The sequence below is a fragment of the Rhinolophus hipposideros genome, assembly GCF_964194185.1.
Source record: "Rhinolophus hipposideros genome assembly, chromosome: 11".
In the NCBI taxonomy this organism is placed as follows: domain Eukaryota; kingdom Metazoa; phylum Chordata; class Mammalia; order Chiroptera; family Rhinolophidae; genus Rhinolophus; species Rhinolophus hipposideros.
This window is the reverse complement of record NC_138057.1, coordinates 8,391,104-8,416,264: the sequence shown is the minus strand read 5'-3', so window position 1 is coordinate 8,416,264 and position 25,161 is coordinate 8,391,104. Positions and strand designations below refer to the sequence as shown.

Here is a 25,161-nt window from a genome sequence, read left to right as displayed (position 1 = left end):
TTCAAGGAACTTAATGAGAACTTTAACAAAGAGATAGGAAGCATAAAAAAAGACACAGAAACCATAAAGACGAACCAGTCAGAAGTGGAGAATACAACACGGGAACTGAAGAATGCACTAGAGGGAATCACCAGCAGACTAGATGAAGCAGAGGATCTAATCAGTAATTTGGAAGACAAGGTAGCATAAACACCAAATTGGAACAGCAAAAAGAAACAAGAATCCAAAAAACGAGGATATTTTAAGAGTCCTTTGGGACAATATAAAGCATAACAACATTCACATCATAGGAGTACGACATGGAGAAGAGAGAAACAAAGGGACTAAAAATCTATTTGAAAAAATAATGACTGAAAACTTTCCTAACCTGGTGAAGGAAATAGACATCCAAGTCCAGGAAATGCAGAGTCCTGAACAAAATGAACTTAAACAGGCCCTCACCAAGACACATTATAATTAAAACAGCGAAGGTTAAAGATTGACTCCTAAAAGCAGCAAGAGAAAGGCAACTAGTAATTTATAAAGGAGCTCCCATAAGATTGTCAGCTGACTTCTCAACAAAAACTTTGCAGGCCTGAAAGTATTGGCGTGAAATATTCAATGTGATATAAAGCAAGGACGTACAACCAACGGTATTCTACCCAGCAAGGCTATCATTTAAAATCGAAATACAGATAAAGAGCTTCCCAAACAAGAAAAAGCTAAAGGAGTTCATCGCCACCAAACCAGCATTACAAAGAATGTTAGAGGGACTTCTTTAAGATGGAAAAATAAAATCAAAATTATGAATAATAAAATAACAATAGCTACATATCCATGAACAATTGTATTTATTTATTATTTATTTATTTTTTTAAAGAGTTTATTGGGGAAGGGGAACAGTTCTTTATTGGGGAACAGTGTGTACTTCCAGGACTTTTTTCCAAGTCAAGTTGTTGTCCTTTCAATCTTAGTTGTGGAGAGTGCCATTCAGTTTCAAATTGTTGTCTTTTCAGTCTTAGTTGTGGAGGGCGCAGCTCAGTTCCAGGTCAGGTTGACGTTGCTAGTTGCAGGGGGCACAGCCCACCATCCCTTGCGGGAGTCAAGGAATACAATTGGCAACCTTGTGGTTGAGAGGACGTGCTCCAACCAACTGAGCCATCCAGGAGCTCAGCGACAGCTCAGCTCAAGGTGCTGTGTTTAATCTTAGTTGCAGGGGGCTCTGCCCACCATCCCTTGCGGGGGTCAAGGAATACAACTGGCAACCTGTGGTTGAGAGCCTGAGCTCCAACCAAATGAGCCATCCGGGAGGCAGCTTAGCTCAAGATGCCGTGTTCAATCTTAGTTGAAGAGGGCGCGGCCCACCGTCCCTTGCGGGATTCGAGGAATTGAACTGGAAACCTTGTGGTTGAGAGCCCACTGACCCATGTGGGAATCGAACCTGCAGCCTTTGGAGTTAGGTGCACGGAGCTCTAACCGCCTGAGCCACTGGGCCAGCCCTATTTATTTATTTTTAATTAAAGTTTATTGGGTTGACAATTGTTAGTAAAGTTACATAGATTTCAGGTGTACAATTCTGTGTTACATCATCTATAAATCCCATTGTGTGTTCACCACCCAGAGTCAGTTCTCCTTCCATCACCATATATTTGATCCCCTTTACACTAATCTACCACCCTTCTCCTCCCTTACTGTCTGGTAACCACTAAACTATTTATTGTCTGTGTCTATGAGTTTTTGTTTCTCATTTGTTTGTCTTGTTCTTTTGTTGTTTTGGGTTTATATACCACATATCAGTGAAATCATACGGTTCTCTGCTTTTTCTGACTTATTTCGCTTAGCAGCACACTCTCAAGATCCATCCATGTTGTCACAAATGTTCCTATATCATCTTTTCTCACAGCCGAATAGTATTCTATTGTGTATATATACCACAACTTCTTTATCCATTCATCTATCGAAAGACATTTTGGTTGTTTTCATGTCTTGGCCACCGTAAACAAAGGTGCAATAAACATTGGAGCTCATGTGTCTTTACGAATAAATGTTTTCAGATTTTTTGGGTAGATACCCAGGAGAGGGATTGCTGGGTCATATGGTAATTCTATTCGTAATTTTTTGAGGAGCCTCCACACTGCCATCCATAGCGGCTGCACCAGTCTGCATTTCCACCAACAGTGTATGAGGGTTCCTTTTTCTCCACAGCTTCTCCAACACTTGTTACTATTTGTCTTGATGATGAAAGCCATTCTGACTGGGGTGAGGTGATATCTCATTTTGGTTTTTATTTGCTTTTCTCTGATGATTAATGATGTTGAGCATTTTTTCATATGTCTATTTGCCATTCGTAAGTCCTCTTTGGAGAAATGTCTCTTCAGGTCCTCTGCCCATTTTTCAATTGGGTTGTTTGTTTTTTTGTTGTTGAGTTTCATGAGTTCCTTGTATATTTTGGATATTAGCCACTTATCCGAGGCACTGTTTGCAAAAATCTTCCCTCATTCAGTTGGTTGCCTCTATTTTGTTGATGGTTTCTTTTGCTGTGCAGAAGCTTTTAAGTTTCATTCAGTCCCATTCGTTTATTTTAGCTTTTACTTCCCTTGTCTTTGGAGTCAAATTCACAAAATGCTCTTTGAACCCAAGGTCCATAAGTTTAGGTCCTATGTTTTCTTCTATGCAGTTTATTGTGTCAGGTCTTATGCTTAAGTCTGATCCAGTTTGAATTAATTTTGGTACGTGGTGACAGATAACAGTCCAGTTTCATTCTTTTGCACATGGCTATCCAATTCTCCCGGCACCATTTATTGAAGAGGTTGTCTTTCCTCCATTGTATGTTTTTAGCTTCTTTGTCAAAAATTATCTGTCCATATTTATGTGGTTTTATTTCTGGGTTCTCAATTCTATTCCATTGGTCTATGTGTCTGTTTTCCTGCCAATACCATGCTGTTTTGATTATTGTAGCCCTGTAGTACAAGCTAAAGTCAGGCAGTGTGATACCTCCAGCACTGTTTTTTTTTTCTTAAGATTGCTTTAGCTATTCGGGGTCTTTTGTGGTTCCAAACAAATCTGATGATTTTTTGTTGTATTTCTTTAAAAAATGCCATTGGGATTTTGATGGGGATTGCATTAAATCTGTATATTGCTTTGGGTAATATGGCCATTTTAACTATGTTGATTCTTCCAATCCATGAGCACGGAATGTCTTTCCATTTCTTTGTGTCTTCTTCAATTTCTTTCAAAAATGTCTTATAGTTTTCAGCATATAGGTCCTTTACATTCTTGGTTAAGTTTATTCCTAGGTGTTTTATTCTTTTTGCTGCAATTGCAAAGGGAATTGTTTTTTGTATTTCTTTTTCTGAGATTTCATTGTTCGTATATAGGAATGCAATGGACTTTTGTACGTTGATTTTGTAGCCAGCAAGTTTACTGTATTCATTGATTGTTTCTAACAGCTTTTTGGTGGAGTCTTTAGGGTTTTCTATATAAAGCATCATGTCATCTGCAAAGAGTGATATTTTAACTTCTTCATTCCCAATTTGGATGCCTTTTATTTCTTTCTCTTGCCTGATGGCTCTGGCAAGGACTTCCAACACTATGTTGAAAAGCAGAGGTGATAGGGGACAGCCCTGTCGTGTTCCTGAACGTAGAGCAAAGGGCTTCAGTTTTTCACCATTAATTATGAGATTAGCTGAGGGCTTGTCATAGATGGCCTTTACTATGTTAAGGTATTTTCCTTCTATACCTATTTTATTAAGTGTTTTAATTATAAATAGATGTTGTATCTTGTCAAATTCTTTTTCTGCATCAATTGATATAATCATATGCTTTTTGTCCTTTATGTTGTTTATGTGATGTATCACATTGATGGATTTGCAGATGTTGAACCATCCTTGTGCCCCAGGGATGAACCCCACTTGGTCATGATGAATAATCTTTTTAATGCATTGTTGTATTCGATTTGCTAAAATTTTGTTTAGGATTTTTACATCAGTATTCATCAGAGATATAGGTCTGTAGTTTTCTTTTTTGTGTTGTCCTTACAAGTTTTTGGTGTCAGGGTAATGTTGGCCTCATAAAATGAGTTAGGGAGTACTGACTCTTCTTCAATTTTTTGGAAGAGTTTGAGCAGAATTGGTATTAGATCCTGTTTGAAGGTTTGGTAGAATTCACTAGTGAAGCCATCTGGTCCCGGACTTGTGCTTTTGGGAAGGTTTTGGATGACTGATTCAATTTCTTTACTGGTGATTGGTCTGTTTAGATTTTCCAGTTCTTCATGGTTCAGCCTTGGAAGGCTATATGTTTCTAAGAACTTGTCCATTTCTTCTAGGTTATTGAATTTGGTGGCACATAGTCCTTCATAGTATTCTTGAATGATCCTTTGTATTTCTGTGGTGTCTGTGATAACTTCCCCTTTTCATTTCTGATTTTGTTAATTAGTGTCTTCTCTCTTTTTATCTTAATGAGTCTAGCCAAGGGTTTGTCGATTTTATTAATTTTTTCAAAGAACCAGCGCTTTGTCACATTAATTTTTTCTATTGTCTTTTTGTTCTCTATTTCATTGAGCTCTGCTCTGATTTTTGTTATTTCCTTTCTTCTGCTGACCTTGGGTTTTACTTGTTCTTCTTTTTCTAGTTCTTTGAGGTGTAACATGAGGTTATTTATTTGGGATTTTTCTTGTTTCTTGAGATAGGCCTGTAATGATATAAATTTCCCTCTTAAAACTGCTTTCGCGGCATCCCAAAAATTTTGGTAGGATGTATTTTCATTGTCATTTGTTTCTATGTATCTTTTGATCTCTCCTCTAATTTCTTCTTTGACCCAGTCGTTCTTTAAAAGTATGTTGTTTAATCTCTATGTATTTGTGTTTTTTCCTGCTTTCTTTTTGCAGTTGCTATCCAATTTCAAAGCCTTGTGATCAGAGACTATGCTTGGTATGATTTCAATCTTCTTAACTTTGCTGAGGCTGCTTTTATGCCCCAAAATATGGTCTATCCTTGAGAATGCTCAATGTATAATCGAAAAGAATGTATAGTCTGATGTTTTAGGATGAAGTGCTCTATAAATGTCAATGATGTCCATTTCATCTAATGTGTAATTTAGGGCTGCTATGTCATGATTTATTTTCTGTTTGAATGATCTATCCATAGCTGTCAATGATGTATTTAAGTCCCCTAGTATAATTGTGTTTTGGTCAATTTCTCCCTTTAGTTCTGTTAGTAATTGCTTGGTATATTTTGGTGCTCCCTGATTGGGGGCATAAATATTGATGACTGTTATGTCTTTTTGTTGTATAGTCCCCTTTACCATTATGAAATGTCCATCTTTGTCTCTTGTTATCTTTTTCACCCTGAAGTCTGTTTCATCTGATATCATTATGGCTACACCTGATTTTCTCTGGGTACCATTTACTTGGAGTGCCAATTTCCACCCTTTCACTTTGAGTCTATGCTTGTCCTTGTGGCTGAGATGTGTCTCTTGGAGACAGCGTATGGTTGGGTTTAGTTTTTTGATCCAATCGGGTACTCTGTGCCTTTTTATTGGTGAGTTCAGTCCATTTACATTTAGGGTGATTATTGATACGTGAGGATTTCCTGTCATTCTATCTTTAGTTTTCTGGTAAGGCTGTGACTCCATTGTTTCTTTGCCTTTTTGTTGTTGTCTACTATTTCTGTGTGGTGATATTCTATGATGTTTCCCTCTGTTTCTTTTTTTATTATAGTATATATTTCAGTTCTGGATTTTTTTTTGAATGGTTACCCTTAAGATTATGTAAAAGAAAGTTTGATATTTAGAGTAGTCTTTTTCTTCATCACGCTTACTTTCTCCATTCCCATATTCCGGTTCAGGCCTTTACGCTCCCCCTTTTTATGTTTCGGTTGCCATAAATTGTCCCTGTTGATGGTGGTCGAATAGCCTCCTTTTGTATTTCTTGTAGTGCAGGTGTGTATTAGAAAATTCCCTCAGCTTCTGTATGTCTGGAAAAGTCTTTATTTTTCCTTCATATCTAAAGGATATCTTTGCTCGATATATGATTCTTGGCTCATGATTTCTCTCTTTCAATAGTTTGAATATTTGGTTCCACTCCCTCCTGGCTTGTAGAGTTTCTGCTGAGAAATCGGATGACAATCTAGTGGGCTTTCCTTTGTAGGTTACCGTCTTCTTTTCCCTGGCTGCCTTGAGGATTCTTTCTTTGTCATTGATTTTAGACAGCTTGAATACAATGTGCCTTGGAGAAGGCCTGTTGGGGTGAGGTAATTAGGTGTTCTATTTGCTTCTTTGATTCGAGGATCCAGTTCTTTCCACAAGTTTGTGAAGTTCTCATCGACTGTTTGTTTGAATATACTGTCTGATCCCTTCTCTCTTTCTTCTCCTTCTGGTAAGCCCATTATTCTTATATTGCTTTTTCTGATGGACTCAGAAAGTTTTTGTAGAGTTCTTTCATTTCTTTTAAGTCTCAACTCTCTTTTGTCTTCCATCCATGTCATTTGATAGAAATGAGATTGAAACCAACTATCTTCGATGTCACTGATTCTTTCCTCCAACTGGTCAACTCTACTACCTAAGTTGGCTATTTCATTCTTAATTTCTTCTACTGAGTTCTTAATCTCCAGAAATTCTATTTGGTTGTTTGTTAAAATTTCAATCTGTTTGGTAAAATGTTCATGTTGTTCTTTGATTGTGTTTCTTAGTTCATTAAACTGCCTTTCTGTGTTTTCTTGCATCTCGTTGAGTTTTTTCAGAACTGCAATCTTGAATTCTCTGTCATTTAAGTCACATATTTCCATATCTTTAAGTTCATTTTCTGGAGACTTTTCACTTTCTTTCTGAGGTGCCTTGTGTGCTTTGCTTATTTATGGCAATTACTGATTTATTATTTCTCTTCCTAGACATCTACAGGAGTGGGTTCTGCAACAGGTTGATAGGAAGAGGTTTTTCTTATGTTTTCCAGTACGTGTTGGTAGAATATTTTATTTTCTCTTGGACTGCAGGCTTTTTTTCTCATTCACACTATTTTTATCATGTTTTCTCTGCACTATTCCAGCTTTTCACACAATGGGAGGATTCCCCAGAAGGCAGGCTTCTCCTCTTTTAACAGTTTGCCTGGGTCATAGGGCACCATGTCCCTATGGGGATGCGGCGAGCTTTTGAAGTTCCAAAGCTCTTCCTGCACCAGATTCAGAGCCCATATGTTTCAGCAGTTCTGTTTACTCCTGCAGGGATCCGCCCAGATAGGTGGGGACAGGGGCAGTGTGAGTTGTCCCAGAGCAATGGCGGCAACCACCACCACAGCCAGTCCTGCTTCCACAGCTCCCTCTCCTTTGCTGGAACTAGTTGGTCTGTGAATCTGTGTCTGCAGACCACAGTTCTGAGAACTGGAAATATTCTGTTTTTTTGATCTGATACTGCTACTCTTCCTCTTCTAGCACTGGGCAGGTGGCGGCAGGGTGAGGTCTAGGAGGGTAAGGAGGGGACGGCTAGTCTCAGTGTCTAAGGCTTCCATTCTCTGCTCAGCAGAGAGGGCTTAAACCACCGTTTTCAGCCTTCTTTTCTCAGTCTTTTCTCCGAGGTCTCTGCTGTGAGCTTTGGGTTCAGCCGTGTTATATGCTGTCCCCTAAGCACTGTGGTCCATAAACGGAGCCCTAGAAGTCCGAGTTCCTCCCTCTCCCGCCGCTGTGGTAGTTGCGGGATGCAGCGAGCTCAGAGCACTGAGCTAGGTCTGCGTCCTGTGCCCGTGGGGCTCCGTCTTTGCACTTCTCTCTTCCTTCCTCACCTGCTCGTGAGATTCGCCCACCTTTAGGTGAATTCAGTAGTGTGCCTCTTTGTCTTGCCTGTTTGCTGTGCATGGAGTCCTTTGTGGAGTTATAATTTTTCAATTTGTTGTAAATTCCAGGGGAGATTTCCAGAGGCTCACCTCACACTGCCATTTTGATCCATTAACAATTATTATCAATATAAATGGATTAAATGCTCCACTCAAAAGACATAGGAGGGCTGAATAGATAAGAAAACAAAACTCCTACATGTGCTGCCTATAAGAGACTCACTTCAGATTGAAAGACACACACAGAGGTAAAATAAAAGGAAGGAAGAAGATATTTCATGAAAATTAAAAAAAATCCTGGGGTAGCAATATTTATACCAAACCAAACTTTAAAACAAAGGCTATAACAAGAGACAGGACTCAGTAATCCCACTTCTGGGTATTTATCCAAAGAACCCCAAACACTACTTCGAGGAGACATGTGCATCAATATGTTCATTGCAGCATTGTTTACAATGGCCAAACTATGGAGGCAACCTGGGTATCAGTCAGTGGAACAATGCATAAAGAGGATGTGGTACATATATACAATGTAATATTGCTCGGCCATGGAAGGGAATGTGTTCTTGGCATCTATGGCATCATGGATAGACCTGGAGGGTATTGTGCTGAGTGTCAGGGAGTGTCAGACAGAGAAAGACAGATGTAATGTGATTTTGCTTATATGTGGAATCTAAAGTACAAAATAAACAAACAAAACAGAAAGAAACTCATAGATACAGAAAACATTTTGATGGTGCCAGAGGGCAGGGAGGTTGGGGGTTTGAGTGAAAAAAGAGGAAGGGATTAAGAAGCACAAATTGGTTATTATAAAGTAGTTATAGGGATGTAGGGTATAGCATAAGGAATATAGTCAATAATATTGTAATACCTATGTATGGTGTCAGATGGGAACTAGGTTTGTTGGGGTGATAGATGGGAGAGGATTGGGAACAAGGTGAAAAAGCTGAAGAGATTAAGATGTACAAATTGATAGGTACAAAATAGTCATGGAGATATAAAGTAAATAGGGAATATAATCAATGGTATGGTAATAACTATGTATCGTGCCAGGTGGGTACTAGACTAATCAGAGGGATCATTTCTTAAATTGTATAAATGTCTAACCAGTATGCTGTTCATCTGAAATTAATATAAAATAATACTGAATGTCAACTGCAGTCAAAAAATTAAAAAGGGGAGGGGGAAGGTGAAGGTGAATAAGAGGTCCAAATTTCCAGGTATAAAACAAGTAAGTCACGGGGATGTAACTTACAGCATAGGGAATATACTCAATATTATTGTGATAGCATAGTTCGGTGTCAGATGGTTGGGTTGCTGGACTTATGTTGATCACTTATGGTTACATGGTGATCTTTATGTATATAAATGTTGAATGACTATGGTGTACCCCTGAAACTAATATAATATTGCATGTTAGTTATATTTTAAATAAAAATATTTTTTAAAACTTAATGTATAAATAAGTATGGAAGTTTAACCACTATTTACTGAGCCCTGTTTTGTACAAAAAGGTGTTTTGTCAACCAAAACTCACTGTAGGAATGAGAATACTTGTAAGGATTTCCCTAGTTGGAGACTGTGGTTGGGAATACCTGCTCCTTACATTTCTCTAAGAGTACTATTTTGAGATCTTTTGAAGAAAAGTGTTATGCAAATTAATGACAGCACTAATTTCCATAAGAACCAAGTCAATTGGATTGATTGACTTATAACTGGATTTAATTATGTACATTATTTCAAGTGATATGAAGAAAATGCAATATGACAAGAATTACAAATATGACGTGAAGAAAAATAAAACCAAAGAAAGAAGCATGGATCTTTTTTTCTCTCTGAAGCTGCCAAGGTCTCTATCTGGGGATAAAGTAAGAAACCCCATTACAAAACCTCATGCCAGGCCACAAGGTGGTTAGATTACAGGTGGAAACATGGTGTCAGATTTCCAGGGTACAACGCGTGGTTGTTTATTTTTCTTACCACAAGAGGAATGATTATGAGGCATGTGCCACTCCTGTCTCCTAACAGAATTGTGAAAGTAGGAATCCAGAGTGCTTTAAATTGCTCCCACTTTGGCTGTATATGTTAGAAATAAACTTCTGAGATATGGTTGCCAGATGCAGGACATCCAGTTAAATATGAATTTCAGATAAATAACAAATATGTGTTTTTTTGTTTGTTTGTTTGTTTGTTTTTTTTACTATAAGTATATCCCATACAATACTTGGGACATAATTATCCTGAATTCTTTTTGTTGTTTTTCTGGATTCAAATTTAACTGAGTGTCCTGCATTTTTATTTTTGAAGTCCGGCAACCATGTTCTGAGAGATGGCTCATGTCCTGAGTCTCTTGTGTGCATTTGAACCACCTGCTGTTGTGTGGCTAAAGCCTTATCTAGAGTTAGTGGCACAGTGAAACTAGAAACCCGATTCGCAGCTCTATGTCAGTTCTATGCCTTTTCAGTGATCCATTGTCATTTAGGATCCTGAAACTTTTCACAGGAAGAAGAGCACTGGACAATGAAGGGATGGTAAAGCGGGAGTTTGTTTCTGAGGGTTGGGCAGATTGCTTCTGTCTTACGGTCTTTATTTCCCGTTGTAGGTGCTGACTCCATACGCTGTTTCAACCCCAATGACAAAGCATCTCAATACCAGCCTGATAACCAAGACTGCTGATGAATTTGTTAAAGAATCGTTGAATTATGTCACAATTGGAGATGAAATCTGTGGCTGCCTCGCCCACGAAATCTTGGTAATCGATAATATCTCCTTTCTTGAAGCAAGTGAAGACAGGTGTGATAATAAACAACGGTGTTACTGGTTTAGTATTTACTATGCTATACTATGTATCGTTATTTTACGTGTATCATTTATCGTGTATTCTTTCTACTTATGACAAAAAGTCTGCTGTAAAACAGCATACCATGTTACAGTGGCAGCAGCCTCATAGATTTCATGTTTACCATGTTTCTTGATTGCATCATTTTCTCTTGTGCTTGATTAAATCTTGTGTTGTTTTGTTCATTGTGGCCCCTAAGCATACAAAATCCACTGCAAATGTGGCCAGTAAGAGGCCACATTGAGTGATTGACCTGGAAATGAAATTAAAAATGATTCAAGACCATGAAGGTGGAAAATCAGTAATGGTTATTGCTCACCGGTCAGGCATGTCCCAGTTCCCCATAGCTATGATCATAAACAACAGGAACAAAGTGATGGGAGCTGTTAAAGGATCTGCTTCATTGAAGGCAACAAGATTCACAGAAAATTGAGAAGGGATTATCAGACATGGGGAAACGTCTAATGGTCTTGATTGAAAACCAGACACAGAAGCATATCCTTTTCAGCACCATGATGATCATGGCCAAAGAAAAAAGTTTGCGATGTTGAAGGAAAAGCTTGAATCTGACTATGATGTTGAATTTACTGCTAGCTCTAGATGGTTTAAACAATTCAAGAATCATTACTCAATACATAATGTGAAAGTGAGTGGTGAGTTTGCAAGTGCTAATGTGAAGGCAGCTGAAGAATTTTGGGAAAATCTAGATAAGCTGATTGTGGAGGAAAATTGTAGTCAGAACAGATTTTCAATATGGATGAACGCTCCCTAGTCTGGAATGGATACCTGAAAGGACTTTCATCCATAAGGGGGCCAAGTCAATGCCAGGTTCTAAGGCTGTTAAACACAGGATAACAGTTTTGCCTGGGGGCAGTGTTGCAGGCTAAACTCCTTGTGATCTGGCACAGTGAGAATCCAGGGCCTTCAAGCATATCAATAAGCACACACTGCCAATGTGCTACAGGAGCAATAAGAAGTCATGGATGACCCAGTTCCTCTCCCAAGATGACCTCCTGATTGCTATTCCAACAAAATGGAGAAGTACTGTTTGGAGAATAACATACCTTTCAAGATTTAGCTTGTTGTTGATAATGCTCCTAGGTAGCCTCCTTTATTGGTATTCTTCATCCCAATATCAAAGTGGTGTTTATCCCTCCAAACACCATCTCTTTGTTCCCACCAATGGATCACGGAATTATAGCAGGTTTTAAGGCCTACTACCTGAGGAGGACCTTTGCCCAGGCTATTGCTGCAACTGAGAAAGATGCTGATGCAATTCTGGAAGGATTACAACATCTATGACTGCATCAAGCACCTTGCTTGGGTTTGGAGTGATGTCACCAAGAAGTATATGAATGGCATCTGGAAGAAGACACTCAAGAGGTTCGTCCATGATTTCAAAGAATTTGCCAAGGATGGGGAAGTTACAACAATCAATAAGGCTGTGGCTGAGATGGAAAATATCTGGGTGTGGATGAGGGTGACATGGAGGAGAAACTACAGGGGGTTCTGAGGAACTGACTAATGAAGACTTGTTGGAACTGGAACAGGAACTCATAGCTATACAAGAGGAAAGAGAAAAGGAAACTGCAAGATAAGAAAAAACTCCCAAGAAAATTCACAGTGAAGGGTCTCACAGGAGTTTTGCAGACCTCAACAAGCTCCTTAAAAAGTTTCTCATGAATTAAAAAACACCAAAAGATTTTCATTAATACAGAGGAAGTTTCATGGTGCATTATCTGCATATAAGCAAATCTATGATGAAAAAAAGAAACAAACCAAGCAAACCACCATGGACATATTTCTGAAGAGTGACACATCCTTAAGAAGAGCCTCAGGCAGGCCCTTCAGGAGGTATTTCAGAAGAAGACACTGTTGTCATAGGAGATGCCAGCTCCATGCATATTTTTGTCCCTGAACACTTTCCAGTGGGACCAGATATAGGTCCATATATCATAGGAGACAATGATATTAACGATCCTGACCCTGAGTAGTCCTAGACTAATATGTGTGTTTGTGTCTTAGTTTTTAACAAAAAAATTTTAAAAAGTAAAATAAAATTTAAAAATAGAGAAAAACTTATAAAATAAGGATATAAAGAAAGAAAATATTTTTGTACAGCTGTACAATGTGCTTGTATTTTAAGCTAAGTGATATTACAAAAGAATCGAAAAGCTTAAAAATTAAAAAGTTTATAAAGTAAAAAAGTTATAGTAAGCTAAATTTAATTTTCTATTGAAGAATGAAAAGTATTTTTGCATAAATTTAGTGTAGCCTGTGTCCAGTGTTTATAAGGTCTACAGTGGTACAGTATGACCTACGACTTCACACTCCCCACTCACTCACTGACTCACCCAGAGAAACTACCATTCCTGCAAGCTCCATTCATAATAAGTGCCCTATAAGGATGTACCATTTTAAAAATATTTTATACCATATTTAAAATTTTAAATGTACTTTCTCTGTTTTGATAAATACAATTGTGTTAAAATTGCCTACCGCATCCAGTACAGTAGTAACAGGCTGTATGGGTTTGTAGTCTATGAGCAATAGGCTATACCATACAGTCTAGGTGTACAGTAGGATGTACCATCTAGGCTTGTGTAAATACACAGTATGTTGTTCAAACAATGATGAAATCACCTAAGGATGCATTCCTCAAATGTATTCCCGTCGTTAAGTGACACGTGACTGTGCTTAAAAGATTTTGGGACTTCAGTAGTCAGAAAAAATACTTTTAAAGATGATGAATATAAATTAAGATGTGTTAGTTGTAACTTTCTGTGCTTCTTTTGTCTCAGACACTCATGTTTTTGTCTATTCAAGGCGAGCTTTCTGAACCTGATCCCATCACGGGTCATTTACAGCAATGTGTTCAGGAAGCTACTACTGACACACTACACTGATTACCTCAAGCGGAACACCAACATTAGGTAATCCAGGTGGGCTAACGTGCCATCCAGCATCGCTTTCTTACCACGTTCAGCATTGGCCGCAGAAGACCAACTTGCAGACTAGCACCCATCATCTCTTCAAGCTGGACGGCCATATCACAGATACAGTATTTTAGATGAATACAACTTTTGTGTCATTTTGCTCACTTAAAAATCAAGGACAAATGGAGACCAGCCTTGAAAACTCCCTGAGCAAATAAAGCCAGTTTACTCATAGAAACAAAAGTTAACTTACTTTGCAAGACTACTGATGGGATTCAGGGCAAACCTCCCCGAAATATGTCACTTTGGCATATTGATTATTTCTAATTAAAGTTACTTAAGAAATAGCAAAATGAACACTGTGACTCTCCTTTGCCCTCTATGAAAGCAGTAAATAAATTTCCCACGTGAAAAGTACCCTCTCCTCACCGGGAGAAAGACAGCCATCCTTCTCTCCAGAGGTGGGGAATCAGGGCCCACAGGGCTGTATAAACAAATGTTGTTACTTTTTCAGTAATTTACTACCCCAGGCCCAAACCCCTTTGTCAATTCTTCACAAATAATTGTTTCTTTTTTTAAAAGGTGTAAAAACTGTCTGCTAAGGTCACTTCTCTGAGCTTCATTCTAAGTGTCTGTATTAGTGCTCCAGTTTGCAAACTGTCTTCTTGTTTGTGCAGAATAAATTTTCACTAATTACTGCTTCAATGATTCATTGGTTTTACTTTGGCTATTTATGAACTTTGATACTCAGATCTGGAGATCTTTGGGTCAGCTATGGTGTAAAAAACCATGTGTCATGCAATGGGATTTCAGGGTTTTGTGTGTGAGGAGGAGGATGCCTGTAGGCAAAATTATAAGAATTTCTATAGAGGATTGCAATATAAATGTGGTGAGAAGAAAGCCTCTGATTCTTTGAATATCGAGAACAATTAAACCTAGTAAACTACTTTTATAGCTATGTTGAACAATTTCTGAAGTTGCTAAACTTTATTAAGATTGCTGTAGTCCTAGAACACTGGTCCTCAAAGTTCCTCAGAGACCCAGGAAACTGTCTAGGAAAGGTGTGGGGGCAACAGCTACAACAGGCCAGTTTCTGGGAACCCTTATTTTGACTAATGCAACACTAACTTAATTTTATTTATATTTGCCATTCTATGTACGACTGTGTTTACAAAAATAAACACAGAAAAAGATATGTTGCTAAAAATAGTTTAAAAACTTTTGCTCTAATGCAGGAGTTGATAACTGTGGAAATGAGTTTTTTGCAGGTCTCCAGCTCTTGGGGTGCTGGACTGAGCACTTACTTATTAACACATAGGAGGTAGTGTGTTGGGGAATTACTAACCTTCATCTCGTGAGGGAGCTGGAGGGGAAGCATGCCAGCTGGCAACCGTGTTCTGGTTGGCATTGGTCAGGAGTGCTTCCTAAGACATCGAGGCACCACCAGTGCTAGGTGGCACTCATTTTTTGTTGAGACCATCAATGCCATATATGGTGTGAGGAAAGAATTTTTGTTCTGCTGCTCCATTTAGAAAAAGGAGGCTGGGAGATTTTGTTGGAATTTATGGAACATTTTGATATTTTAGGGAAGAACATTTAATACCGTGGTAAGCTTGGAAAGTGTAGACTATAATATCATAGCTCTTATAACCCTGCTCTGAGGAAAAAACTGGGATGTTATTCATTCTCAAGTATAGATATATATTTATATTTTCTCAGTGATGGGTAACAATAACAATTATAATAGAGAATATTTTTATGGTACCCATACGTACTGGTTATTTACCTATTGTCTTTCAGTTCTAAGCCCCTTTATTCTGATCTATGATGCTGGGCTTGAAGCTTCAGACTCAGGATCTAAGACACTCACGTGAGCTGACTTTGTGTTAGACTGTGCCAATGGGAGACAATTTGGGAGGCAAAAAGAGGTAGGAGGGCGTAGGGAAACTCCTTTCTGATGGCACTCTTGTTACTGTCCTTCTGCAGAGATGACAGCTTAGCCAGTCAGTACCAACCAGGAGATAGCGTGCAAGGAAGGATTTGAATTCTAGCCCCCTTTAGAGGTCTGAGCATTAACCTGAGAGGGGTCTCTCCTCAGAGTACCCAGTTCCAGGAAACACTACCTCTTCCCTTTGGTTCTACCAGCCCTGCAGTTACTGGTATCTGAGTTAGTGTCCTTTTTTTCCCCTCTTTCAGCCTTTTAGTCTTTCTGTCTAATCTTGTAGGAATTTTAGAACAGAATCCAACGTGGGGAAACTGAAAACTTTTTCAGTTTTCTCTTTTTTTAATTGAGATATAATTGAGATACTATATTAGTTTCAGGTGTACAACATAATGATTCGATATAAGTGTGTATTGCAAATGATCACACAAGTCTAGTTAACATCCATCACCACACATGGTTACAATTTTTTTCTTGTGATGAGAACTTTGAAGGTATAGTCTCAGCAACTTTCAAATATACAATAAAGTATTATTAACTATAACCACCATGCTGTACATCCCCAGGATTTATTTGTTTTATGTTGGATGTTTGCACCTTTTGACCACCTTGACCCATTTCTCTCAACTCCTGCCTCTGGTAACCACAAATTTGTTATCTGTATTTTTGTTGTTTTTAGATTCCACATATAGATGAGATCATATGGTATTTGTCTTTGTCTGTCTGACTTATTTGTCTTAGCATAAAGCCCTCAAGGTCCATCCTCATTTTTTTTGAGCTACCTTTGTGTGTGTGTAGGGAGGTCATAAAGACAGAAAGAAAAGGAGGTGAGAAGAGGAAAAGAACTATTTGAGTTTCACATACTTTGGCAAGGTGGTTGACGATGGGCCAAGGCACTTAGTCTCCTTGGACTTTGATTACCTCATCAGCAAGATAAAAAGATTTGACTACATGATCTATAATTTTCTATTCAGCTTTTATAGTCTATACATTTCAAGTAAGTTTTGGAAACAAACATTTTTCCTTTCTCAAGCTTTACAAAACAGTTTTCCTGATTGTAAAAATATATACAGTGTAAGAAATATAAAAACTATAGAGGAAAAAGAAGAAAATAAAAACCACCATTTATCTCACCACCCAACATTAACCATTCTTCATCAGTTGTGGATGTTCTTTTACAAATTTTCTGTGTCTGTGTGTCTAAGTGCATTTTTACATTCTACCTTTTCCCTTAATATTACAGCATGAGATATCCTTGTGTTAATAAATATTCAAAAGATGATTTACAGTTTTTACTTAACACTTACTCATATGAATGAATGTAACTTATTTTACCACCCCTTTTTGCTTTGAATTTAGTTATTTTTTGATTTTTAAAGTCTTATAAATAACTTGTAACAATCTACATCCTTATATAGGCATTGTTTTGTTGTTGTTATTGATATTGACATTTTGAGTATTTTTGTAATGTCTTTATTATTTCACATATTATACAATTCACCCATTTAAAGTGTACACTTTGATTATTTTTATTGTATTTACAGAGTTGTGCAATCATTGCCGGAATAAAGTTTAGAACATTTTATCATCTCACATAGGAACCTCATACCAACTGGCAGTCACTTTCCATTCTACAACCCCCTTCCCAGCCCCAGACAACCACTAACCTGCTTTCTGTTTCTATGGGTTTGCTTATTCTGGACTTTTAATATAACTGGAGTTATATGATATGTGGATTTTTGTTATTGGCGTCTTTCACTTAGCATAATGTTTTCAAGGTTCATTCATGTGTGGCATGTATAAATAAATACTGCATTCCTTTTTTATGGCTGAATAATATCTATTGTATGGATAGACCATATTTTATTTATCAGTTCATTAGTTGATGGACACTTAGGTTGTTTTCATTTTTTGGCTATTATGAATACTGCTATGAGCACTCATGTACAAGTTTTGTATGGACATATGTTTTCACTTCTCTTAGGTATATACCGTGTTTCCCTGAAAATAAGACCTAGTCGGACCATCAGCTCTAATGCATCTTTTGGAACAAAAATTAATATAAGACCCCATCTTATTTTAATATAAGATGGGATATAATATAATATAATATAATACAATATAATATAATATGGTATATAATAACAGGTATAATATAATATATAATATAATATGATATGATATAATATAATATAATATAATATAATATAATATAATATAATACTGGGTCTTATATTAATTTTTGCTCCAAAAGACGCATTAGAGCTGATGTCCGGGTAGGTCTTATTTTCAGGAAAACATGGTACCTAGGAGAGGAATTGCTTGGTCATATGATAACCCTATGTTTAACCTTTTGAGGAACTGCCAAACTGTTTTCTATAGTGGCTATACCATTTTTACATCACTCCCAGCAGTGTACGAGGGTTCCAATTTCTCCACATCTTCACCAACACTTGTTCTTAACTGTCTTTTTGATTATAGCCATTCTGGTGGCTGTGAAGTGATATCTCATTATGGTTTTGACTTCTATTTCCCTGGTTGCCAATGATGTGGACCATCTTTTCACATGCTTATTGGCCGTTTCTCTGTCTTCTTTGGAGAAATCTCTGCCCAGAATGTGGTTCCATTTTTAAATGAGGTTGTCAGTGTTTACTGATGTGCGTGCATCCTTACATTTCTGATTCTTTCCTCAAAGTGGAATTTCTGGATGAAAATGTCTAAACATTTTTAAAACTCCTAATACTTATTACCAAGTTGTTTCTAGAGAAGCTGTATATATTTATACCTCCATCTTTAGCAGTAATTTTCACCCGGGGGTGTGGTTTTGCCCCCGAGGGGACATTTTGTAATGTCTGGAGACATTTTTGATTATCCCAACTCAGGGAAGGAAGATACAACAGGCAACTCTTGTAGGTAGAGGCCCAGGACGCTTCTGAACATCCTACACTGCATAGCACAGCCCCCTTCCCTCCACCCAAGATAAAATTATCTGCCCCAAAATGTTGACAGTGCTGATGTTGAGAAACTTTGAACTTTGGTTTATAAGGTTTCTGTCTCAATATACTACTCTTTTCATCTATTAATTCTTCGTTTTAGAATTTTGTTAAATTCTGTCTGGTCAAATGATTAACCATTATACTTTTAAATTATTTCCCTTTGGATCATTATGTCTTCCTTCAATCAAAACTGGAATGTGATATAGTCAATTCACTCCCTCTAGTATTTGTTGAGACCTACTATGTGTTACTTATTGCTAGAGCCAGAATGGGCTATAGGAAACCAACAAGACATTAACTCAAAGGACATAATGATAATAATAGTTTACTATTATTTTTGATGCCTAATATGTGTTATAGGCACGTACATTTTCACTCATCACAGCATACTATGAAGTAGGTATTTGTACTATTTAGGTTTAAGTTCACTTGTGAACTTATAATTGTATAATGGAGACTCCAACAATGGCTTAAAAAAATAAAAAAGACATTTATTTCTTTTTTGCATGAAAGTCTGTAGCTAGGCAGTCCAGGGCAGCAATGGTAGGTAGTTCTGCTGAACAAAGTTTTAAAGCACCCAGGTTCCTGCCAGCTTAACCACTACTCTAGTCCTAAGGTGTTCAAGGTGGTTGCTGGATCTTCAGCCATCACATTCAGGCAGCAAGATGGAAGAAAGGAATGACAAAAAAGGAGCAAAGAGTGTATGCTGGTTTCATTTTAAGGAAGATTTCTAGATGCTGTCACCTGATACATTCTTTTATTTCTCATAGGGAGAATTTAATCATGCAGCTACACCTACCTGCAAGGAAGGCTGTACTTTGTGACACCATGCGCACAACTTTAGACTTCTATTACTGTGACAATAAAAGGGTAACATTATGGAGAGACAAGAGCAGTCTGTGCACAACTTCCCCCTTCCTTTTACAGATAAAGACATGAAAGTCCAGGGACGTTAAATTGTCATAAGTTACATAGATTAAAAATGCCAGACCTGAGATTTGACCTTAGCTCGGATAACAAAATTTATGTGTTGTTTTATTTTCCTATCACATCACCTTTCACTTAAAGTTTTAATGAGGTTCCAAGACATGAACCAATTACAAAATAAGGCAGATATTTTTAAAGTGTTAGAATATGTGGCAGTAAGCAGTAACCACTCCCTGCCCCCAGTCCTGGCAGTGGTTTTAAAAGCTCCCATGTGCCGACCTCACACAAGAGCTGCGACTCAACTCTCTGGAGAGAACATGCAACATTTTGAGTGGCAGAGGCCCTTGACTGGGGTAGGGTGTTGGGCAGCTCATCAAAAAGGTTGGTTAAATATGGGAATCATAGAAGATAACACATACCTTAAACATCTTAAGAAATTATTATGGAAAATTCCAAACATACACAAAGCGATCAGAATAGTATAATGTAGCTTCATGATACGATTCAACAATCATCAACATTTGCAATTCTTGCTTTATCTCTAACTTCATCTTCTCCCCACCCCCGACTCAAGTTTTTAAATTCCATTTTCTTTAGGTAAAATTTACATACATTAAAATACACTAATCTTAACTGTACAGTTTTGACAAATGGACACAGTGTGTGATCCACAATCCTATCAAGATATTGAACCATTACCCCAGAAAGTTTCCTGAGTTCTATCAGTTTTGTTTGTGCTAGAATTTTATATAAATGAAGGGTCTGGCTTTTTTCATTCAGTATCATATCTATGAGATTTACCCTCTTGTTGCATTCATTCTTTTTTACTGTTGACTATTATTTCATGTAGGAATATATCACAATTTGTTCCTTCTCCTCTTGATGGACATTTGGTTTCCCAGATTGGGTTATCATGGCCAATGCTGCTATGAACATCTTTGCCTGAAGGTTTTTTGTGGACATATGTTTTCATTTCTCTTAGTTTCATACCCAGGAGTGAATTTACTGGGTCAAAGGGTAAATGTATTAAACATTTTATTTTAACTTAAAACATATAAAAGTATATTCCTTTGCCAATCTTTTGATGTAGGGCCAAGTCCTTTCTTTTAAGTGTGGGTTCACTGATTGAAACTGCAGCTTGTCTTTCTTACATAAATCACACCATATAATATATGGACTATAATATGTAGTTTTTATTTCTTTAAAGGGGAATGAGAGCTTAAAGACATTTAAAGGCAATTTGAATGTGAATCCTTTTGGATTTTCAAAATCCCCCCAACAATTCCTTAGTTATCTTGTCCACATCTAATTCTACCGTAATAATTTTTATCAATTTCTCCTTATTGACTGTTTCCAAAGAATTCACCTTAGTTTTCATAATAATAATAATGTCTGTTTTATGCCAAGATTTTATTGGTTTATATAATTTTTAATTCAATTGTGTAAGTATAATAATAAATACAACTGACATAAGTAGGTTTGTGAACAACACGATGCCTCTTCATAAGTACTGGTAGGAAGAAATGAAAGGGCACATATCACAGAGGAACTTTGTACTTGGTAGTAGATGTTTAGCAAGCACACTGACTGATGTGCAGTCAGTTTGTTTTGCAGAGAGAACAAAGAATACCAGTTTGCTCAGGTTACTATTACTGGGTAATGAACACTCCCAAATTTAGCAGCTTAAAGCACCTATTTAATTATGCTCATGGATCCAGCAGGTTATAAATTTGGACAGAGTATGGTGGGAAAGACTTATATCTGCTTCAAGATGGAGGGAGCCTCAGCTGGGAAGGCTTGATGGATGGAGGTTACAATGGCTGAGGAGTGGAATCATCTGGAGGTCTCTTTGTTTCACATCTGGAAATTGATGTGAACTACTGGCTAGGACCTCAGCTGAGGCTGTCAATTGAAGCCTCTCCATGTGGCTTGGACTTTCTTACAGCATAGAGATCTTTTTACTGGGCAACTCGGGGTTTCGACAGACAGTGACCCAGTGAATTTATAGAAAATGCATGTTTTTGACCTAGTATGGAGTTACTTCTGTTCATTACAAATAGGTTATATTGAACATCTTTTTATGAACTTTTTTTGCCCTTCATATCTTTTTTGGTGGTGTCTGTTCCAGTCTTTTACCTATTTTCTAATTGCATTTTTTTTTTTTTGGTTTTCTTACTGTAGAGTCTAGAGAGTTTTCTATGCATTCTGCATACATAGCCTTTGATTTTTGCTGATATGATATGAATTCCCTGCCGCTGCTAACCCCGCCCCCCGCAAGTCTGCAGCTTGTCTTTTTATCCTTTTAACAGGGTTTGAAGGAGAACAAACATTTGAATTTTTGGTTAAGTCCAATTGATCAAGATTTTCATTTATGGATTGTGCCTTTGGTGTCATATCTAAAAATTTTGTACCTAATCCTAGGCCAGAAACACTTTTTCCTCTAAAAGTTTTATGTTTAGACCTATGATCCATTTTTAGTTAATTTTTGTATAATGTTATAAAGTTTAGGTTGAAGTTCATGTTTTTGCCTATGAAGTCCAATTGTTCAAATATTATTTGTTGAAGAAACCATCCCTTTTCCATTGAGTTGTTATTGCATCTTTGTCAAAAATCAGTTTGTCATCCTTGTGTGGGTCTCTACTTCTGAACATTCTATTCTGTTTCTTAGATTTCTGTATCTGTGCTTCTGCCAATACCACATTAACTTTATTGCTTTTACTACAGTAAGTCTTAAAATCAGGTAATACTTAAAAAAACCCAAAACACTATTGTAGTGATTTAGCTACTTTGCCTTTCTATATAAATTTTAGATTTAGCTTGTCTGTATTTACAAAGAATCCTGCTAGGATTTTTGATAAAAATTGTGTTAATCCTAGAAATTGTGTTAATTGTGTAGATTAATTTGAGGAGAACTGATATCTTTACTATGTGGAGTCTTAACGTTGTGTGAGGATGGTATGTCTCTTCAATTATTTAGATGTTCTTTGATGTTTTCATTAGAATTTTGTAGTTTTTAGCATAGAGAACCTGTACATGTATACCTAACTTTTTTCTCTTTCTTTCTCTTCTTCCCTCCAGCAATTATTGTTGATATTGTGTTTTTAATTTCAGTTTCCAATTATCCATTGCTAGTGTAAAAAATACAATTAATTTTTTTGTGCTTACTTTGTATCTTGTGGCTTTGCTAAAGCCACTTACTGTACTAAGAATGTTTTTTGTGGTTCCTTGAGATTTGATATAGAGGCAGTCATGCAAAATAAATCATCTGCAAATAAGAACAGTTTTATTTCTTCTTTTCCAATATGTTGCTCTTTATTTCTTTTTCTTGACTTATTGCATTGCCTAGGACCTCTGATACTACATCAAATAGGAACGATTAAAGCAGAAATCCTTGCTTTGTTCCCAGTCTTAGGCAGAAATGTTCAGTCTTTACAATTAAGTAAAAGGTTAGCTTCATGTAGGTAGTATATAACATCACTTTTAATGGCTACATAATATTCTGGTATAGGTAACCAATGCCTCCATTGGGCATTTAACTTGTTTTTAATTTATTCTTTATTTTTTGATATTATAAACTATGTTTCAATGAATGTTCTTACATCACAAGTTTTAGGCACATCATTATTGCACACCCCTAAATGTTCACACTTTCTATTTTTCTTCTTTTGCTATGGATGAAAGATCCTTGCTCTCATCCAAGGGCACAGTTCTTCTGGCTTCCATCTCATCTTGCCTGGTACTCCTCTCCTTTTTTCACCATTAGTTTCTCTCTCTTCCTGGATAATTGTCATCAGCATACAAACAAGTTCGAGTATGTGCCATTAAAAAAATCATGCCTTCCTATCATTCTCCAACTTCTGTCTCCTCTCTGTGTTCTCTTTCATGGAGCTTCCTAGAAGAGATTTCCTTTGTCACTGTTTTCACTTCCCCACTACACATTCTCTTTTCAACCCATTCCAATCAGCCTCTGTTCTCACCTCTTCAATGAGATTATGCTTGTCAAGGTCTGCAAGACTCTTATGTTGCCACTCCAGTGGTCATTGTTTGGTTCTTATTTTGATGGTCACTCATCGACTCTTCTTGGAATACCTTCTTCATATGACTTCATGACACCACACACTAGTTTCCTTCTACCTCATTGGCTACTGCAGAACATTTCTGCTAATTTATTCTCCCACAAGCATGGAATCGGGATTGTATTAGTTTAGTCACATGAACTTGGACGTTTTTCATTTGTTTCTATCCTACAGAAAAGTTTAAATAGTAAAGACATTTTCAGTTCCTTAAAGGTTTGAAAGAACTTGTCTCTAACACTTCCTGGAGCAGCATATTTTTTTGAAAATGATTCTTAGTTAATACAGTCAGCTTAATACATACCTATTGTCTCAATGGCATTTTTCTCTTTTTCTTTTGCTTGATTCTTCCTTACTTGTTGGATAGTAACTTACAGTATGGACTACTAGCTTAGAAGGTTTTATTGATTTATTTATTAATTTATTTATTCATTTGACATTTAATGGGCCCTATTCTTTTCACTCTAATTTGTTTTATTTCAGTTATGTTTAGAGTGCGTTGTTCTATAAGGAGAATGAGAACATTTGCAACGTTAAGCACTGACTCTTTTCCACACAGACAGTAGAATTAAGGGAAATAAAAGAAAGTTGATCTCCATGCTCTTCCACTTTCCTCTTCCACCTGGTACAAGTTGCAGAATTGTTTGAAATTACCCTGGGACTCTGCTCTGCTTTGCCTGGACAATGAGTTCTCTGGGATCTCACCTCTCCCGGTAGAAGGTACTGCACTGGGCTCACTCTCCCACAGGATCCTTGGCCTTTTCCCGCCACCGGTTGGAAGGGCTATGACTTCCCCAGGCTCCTAGGTGTTGGGCAGTTGGCTTTCCCAGATAACTCTTTTGAAATGCTGGCACCCAAATTCAGACTTGTGCCCAAGTGATTTGCACATTTCTTTGCAGACCTGGTTCCTCTGATGCTTTTCCTGTAACAGAGGGCAATGGGATTTGGAGAGCGTCTCCTGGGATATAAATCCACACTAAGTCTCTAGGATAGAGCCCTGGCCCTGGAACCCGCCTCGTGGGGACAATGCTAATCTTTCTTACTGAGTTTTCCCAGTGGTATGGGCTAAATAAATTGTGTCCTCATATTTCATATGTGGAAGTCCTAACTCCCAGGATCTCAGAATGTGACCATGTTTGGAGATAAAATCTTTAAAGAGGTGACTAAATTAAAACGAGGCCATTAGGGTAAGTCTTAATCCAATCTGACTGGTGTTCTTATAAAAAGAGAAAATTTGACCACACAGAAAAATACCAGGGATTCTCACACAGAGAGAAAAACGAAGGTGGCCATCTGCAGGCCAAGGAGAGAGGCCTCAGAAGACACCAAACCTGCTGACACCTTGATCTTGGACTTCTAGCCTCTTGAACTATAAGGAATACATTTCTGTTGTTTAAGCCACCCAGTCCACGGTATTTTGTTACAGCGATTAAGCAGACCAAGGCACCCAGTAAAGCCTATTCCTTAGCCCAGGATATGGAGTGTGTGGAATTTATTCTAAGTCTAGTGTCTGATAGGTAGATAGTCTCTGGAATGGACTTGATTTGCATGACCTGAACCTAAACTCCTTTCTACTCCCACAGTAACAATATAAAACCACCAATGCATATCAAGAGACATCAATAGAAGATGTCAATAGCATGCAGGTAA

The 25,161-nt window shown here is 37.4% G+C and overlaps 1 protein-coding gene across 1 annotated transcript in view; it reads left to right on the top strand.

Moving 5' to 3' along the window:
- HSD17B3 (hydroxysteroid 17-beta dehydrogenase 3) overlaps window positions 1-13,634 on the top strand; it is a gene marked incomplete at its 5' end in the record, with an annotated part of 68,021 nt that extends 54,387 nt beyond the window's left edge. The window contains 2 exons of the mRNA XM_081066470.1: window positions 10,401-10,550; window positions 13,464-13,634. Coding sequence (XP_080922596.1) covers window positions 10,401-10,550; window positions 13,464-13,574 — 261 coding nt within the window. The 3' untranslated portion in view covers window positions 13,575-13,634. The remainder of the gene's footprint in view (window positions 1-10,400; window positions 10,551-13,463) is intronic.
- Window positions 13,635-25,161: the final 11,527 nt, after the last annotated feature.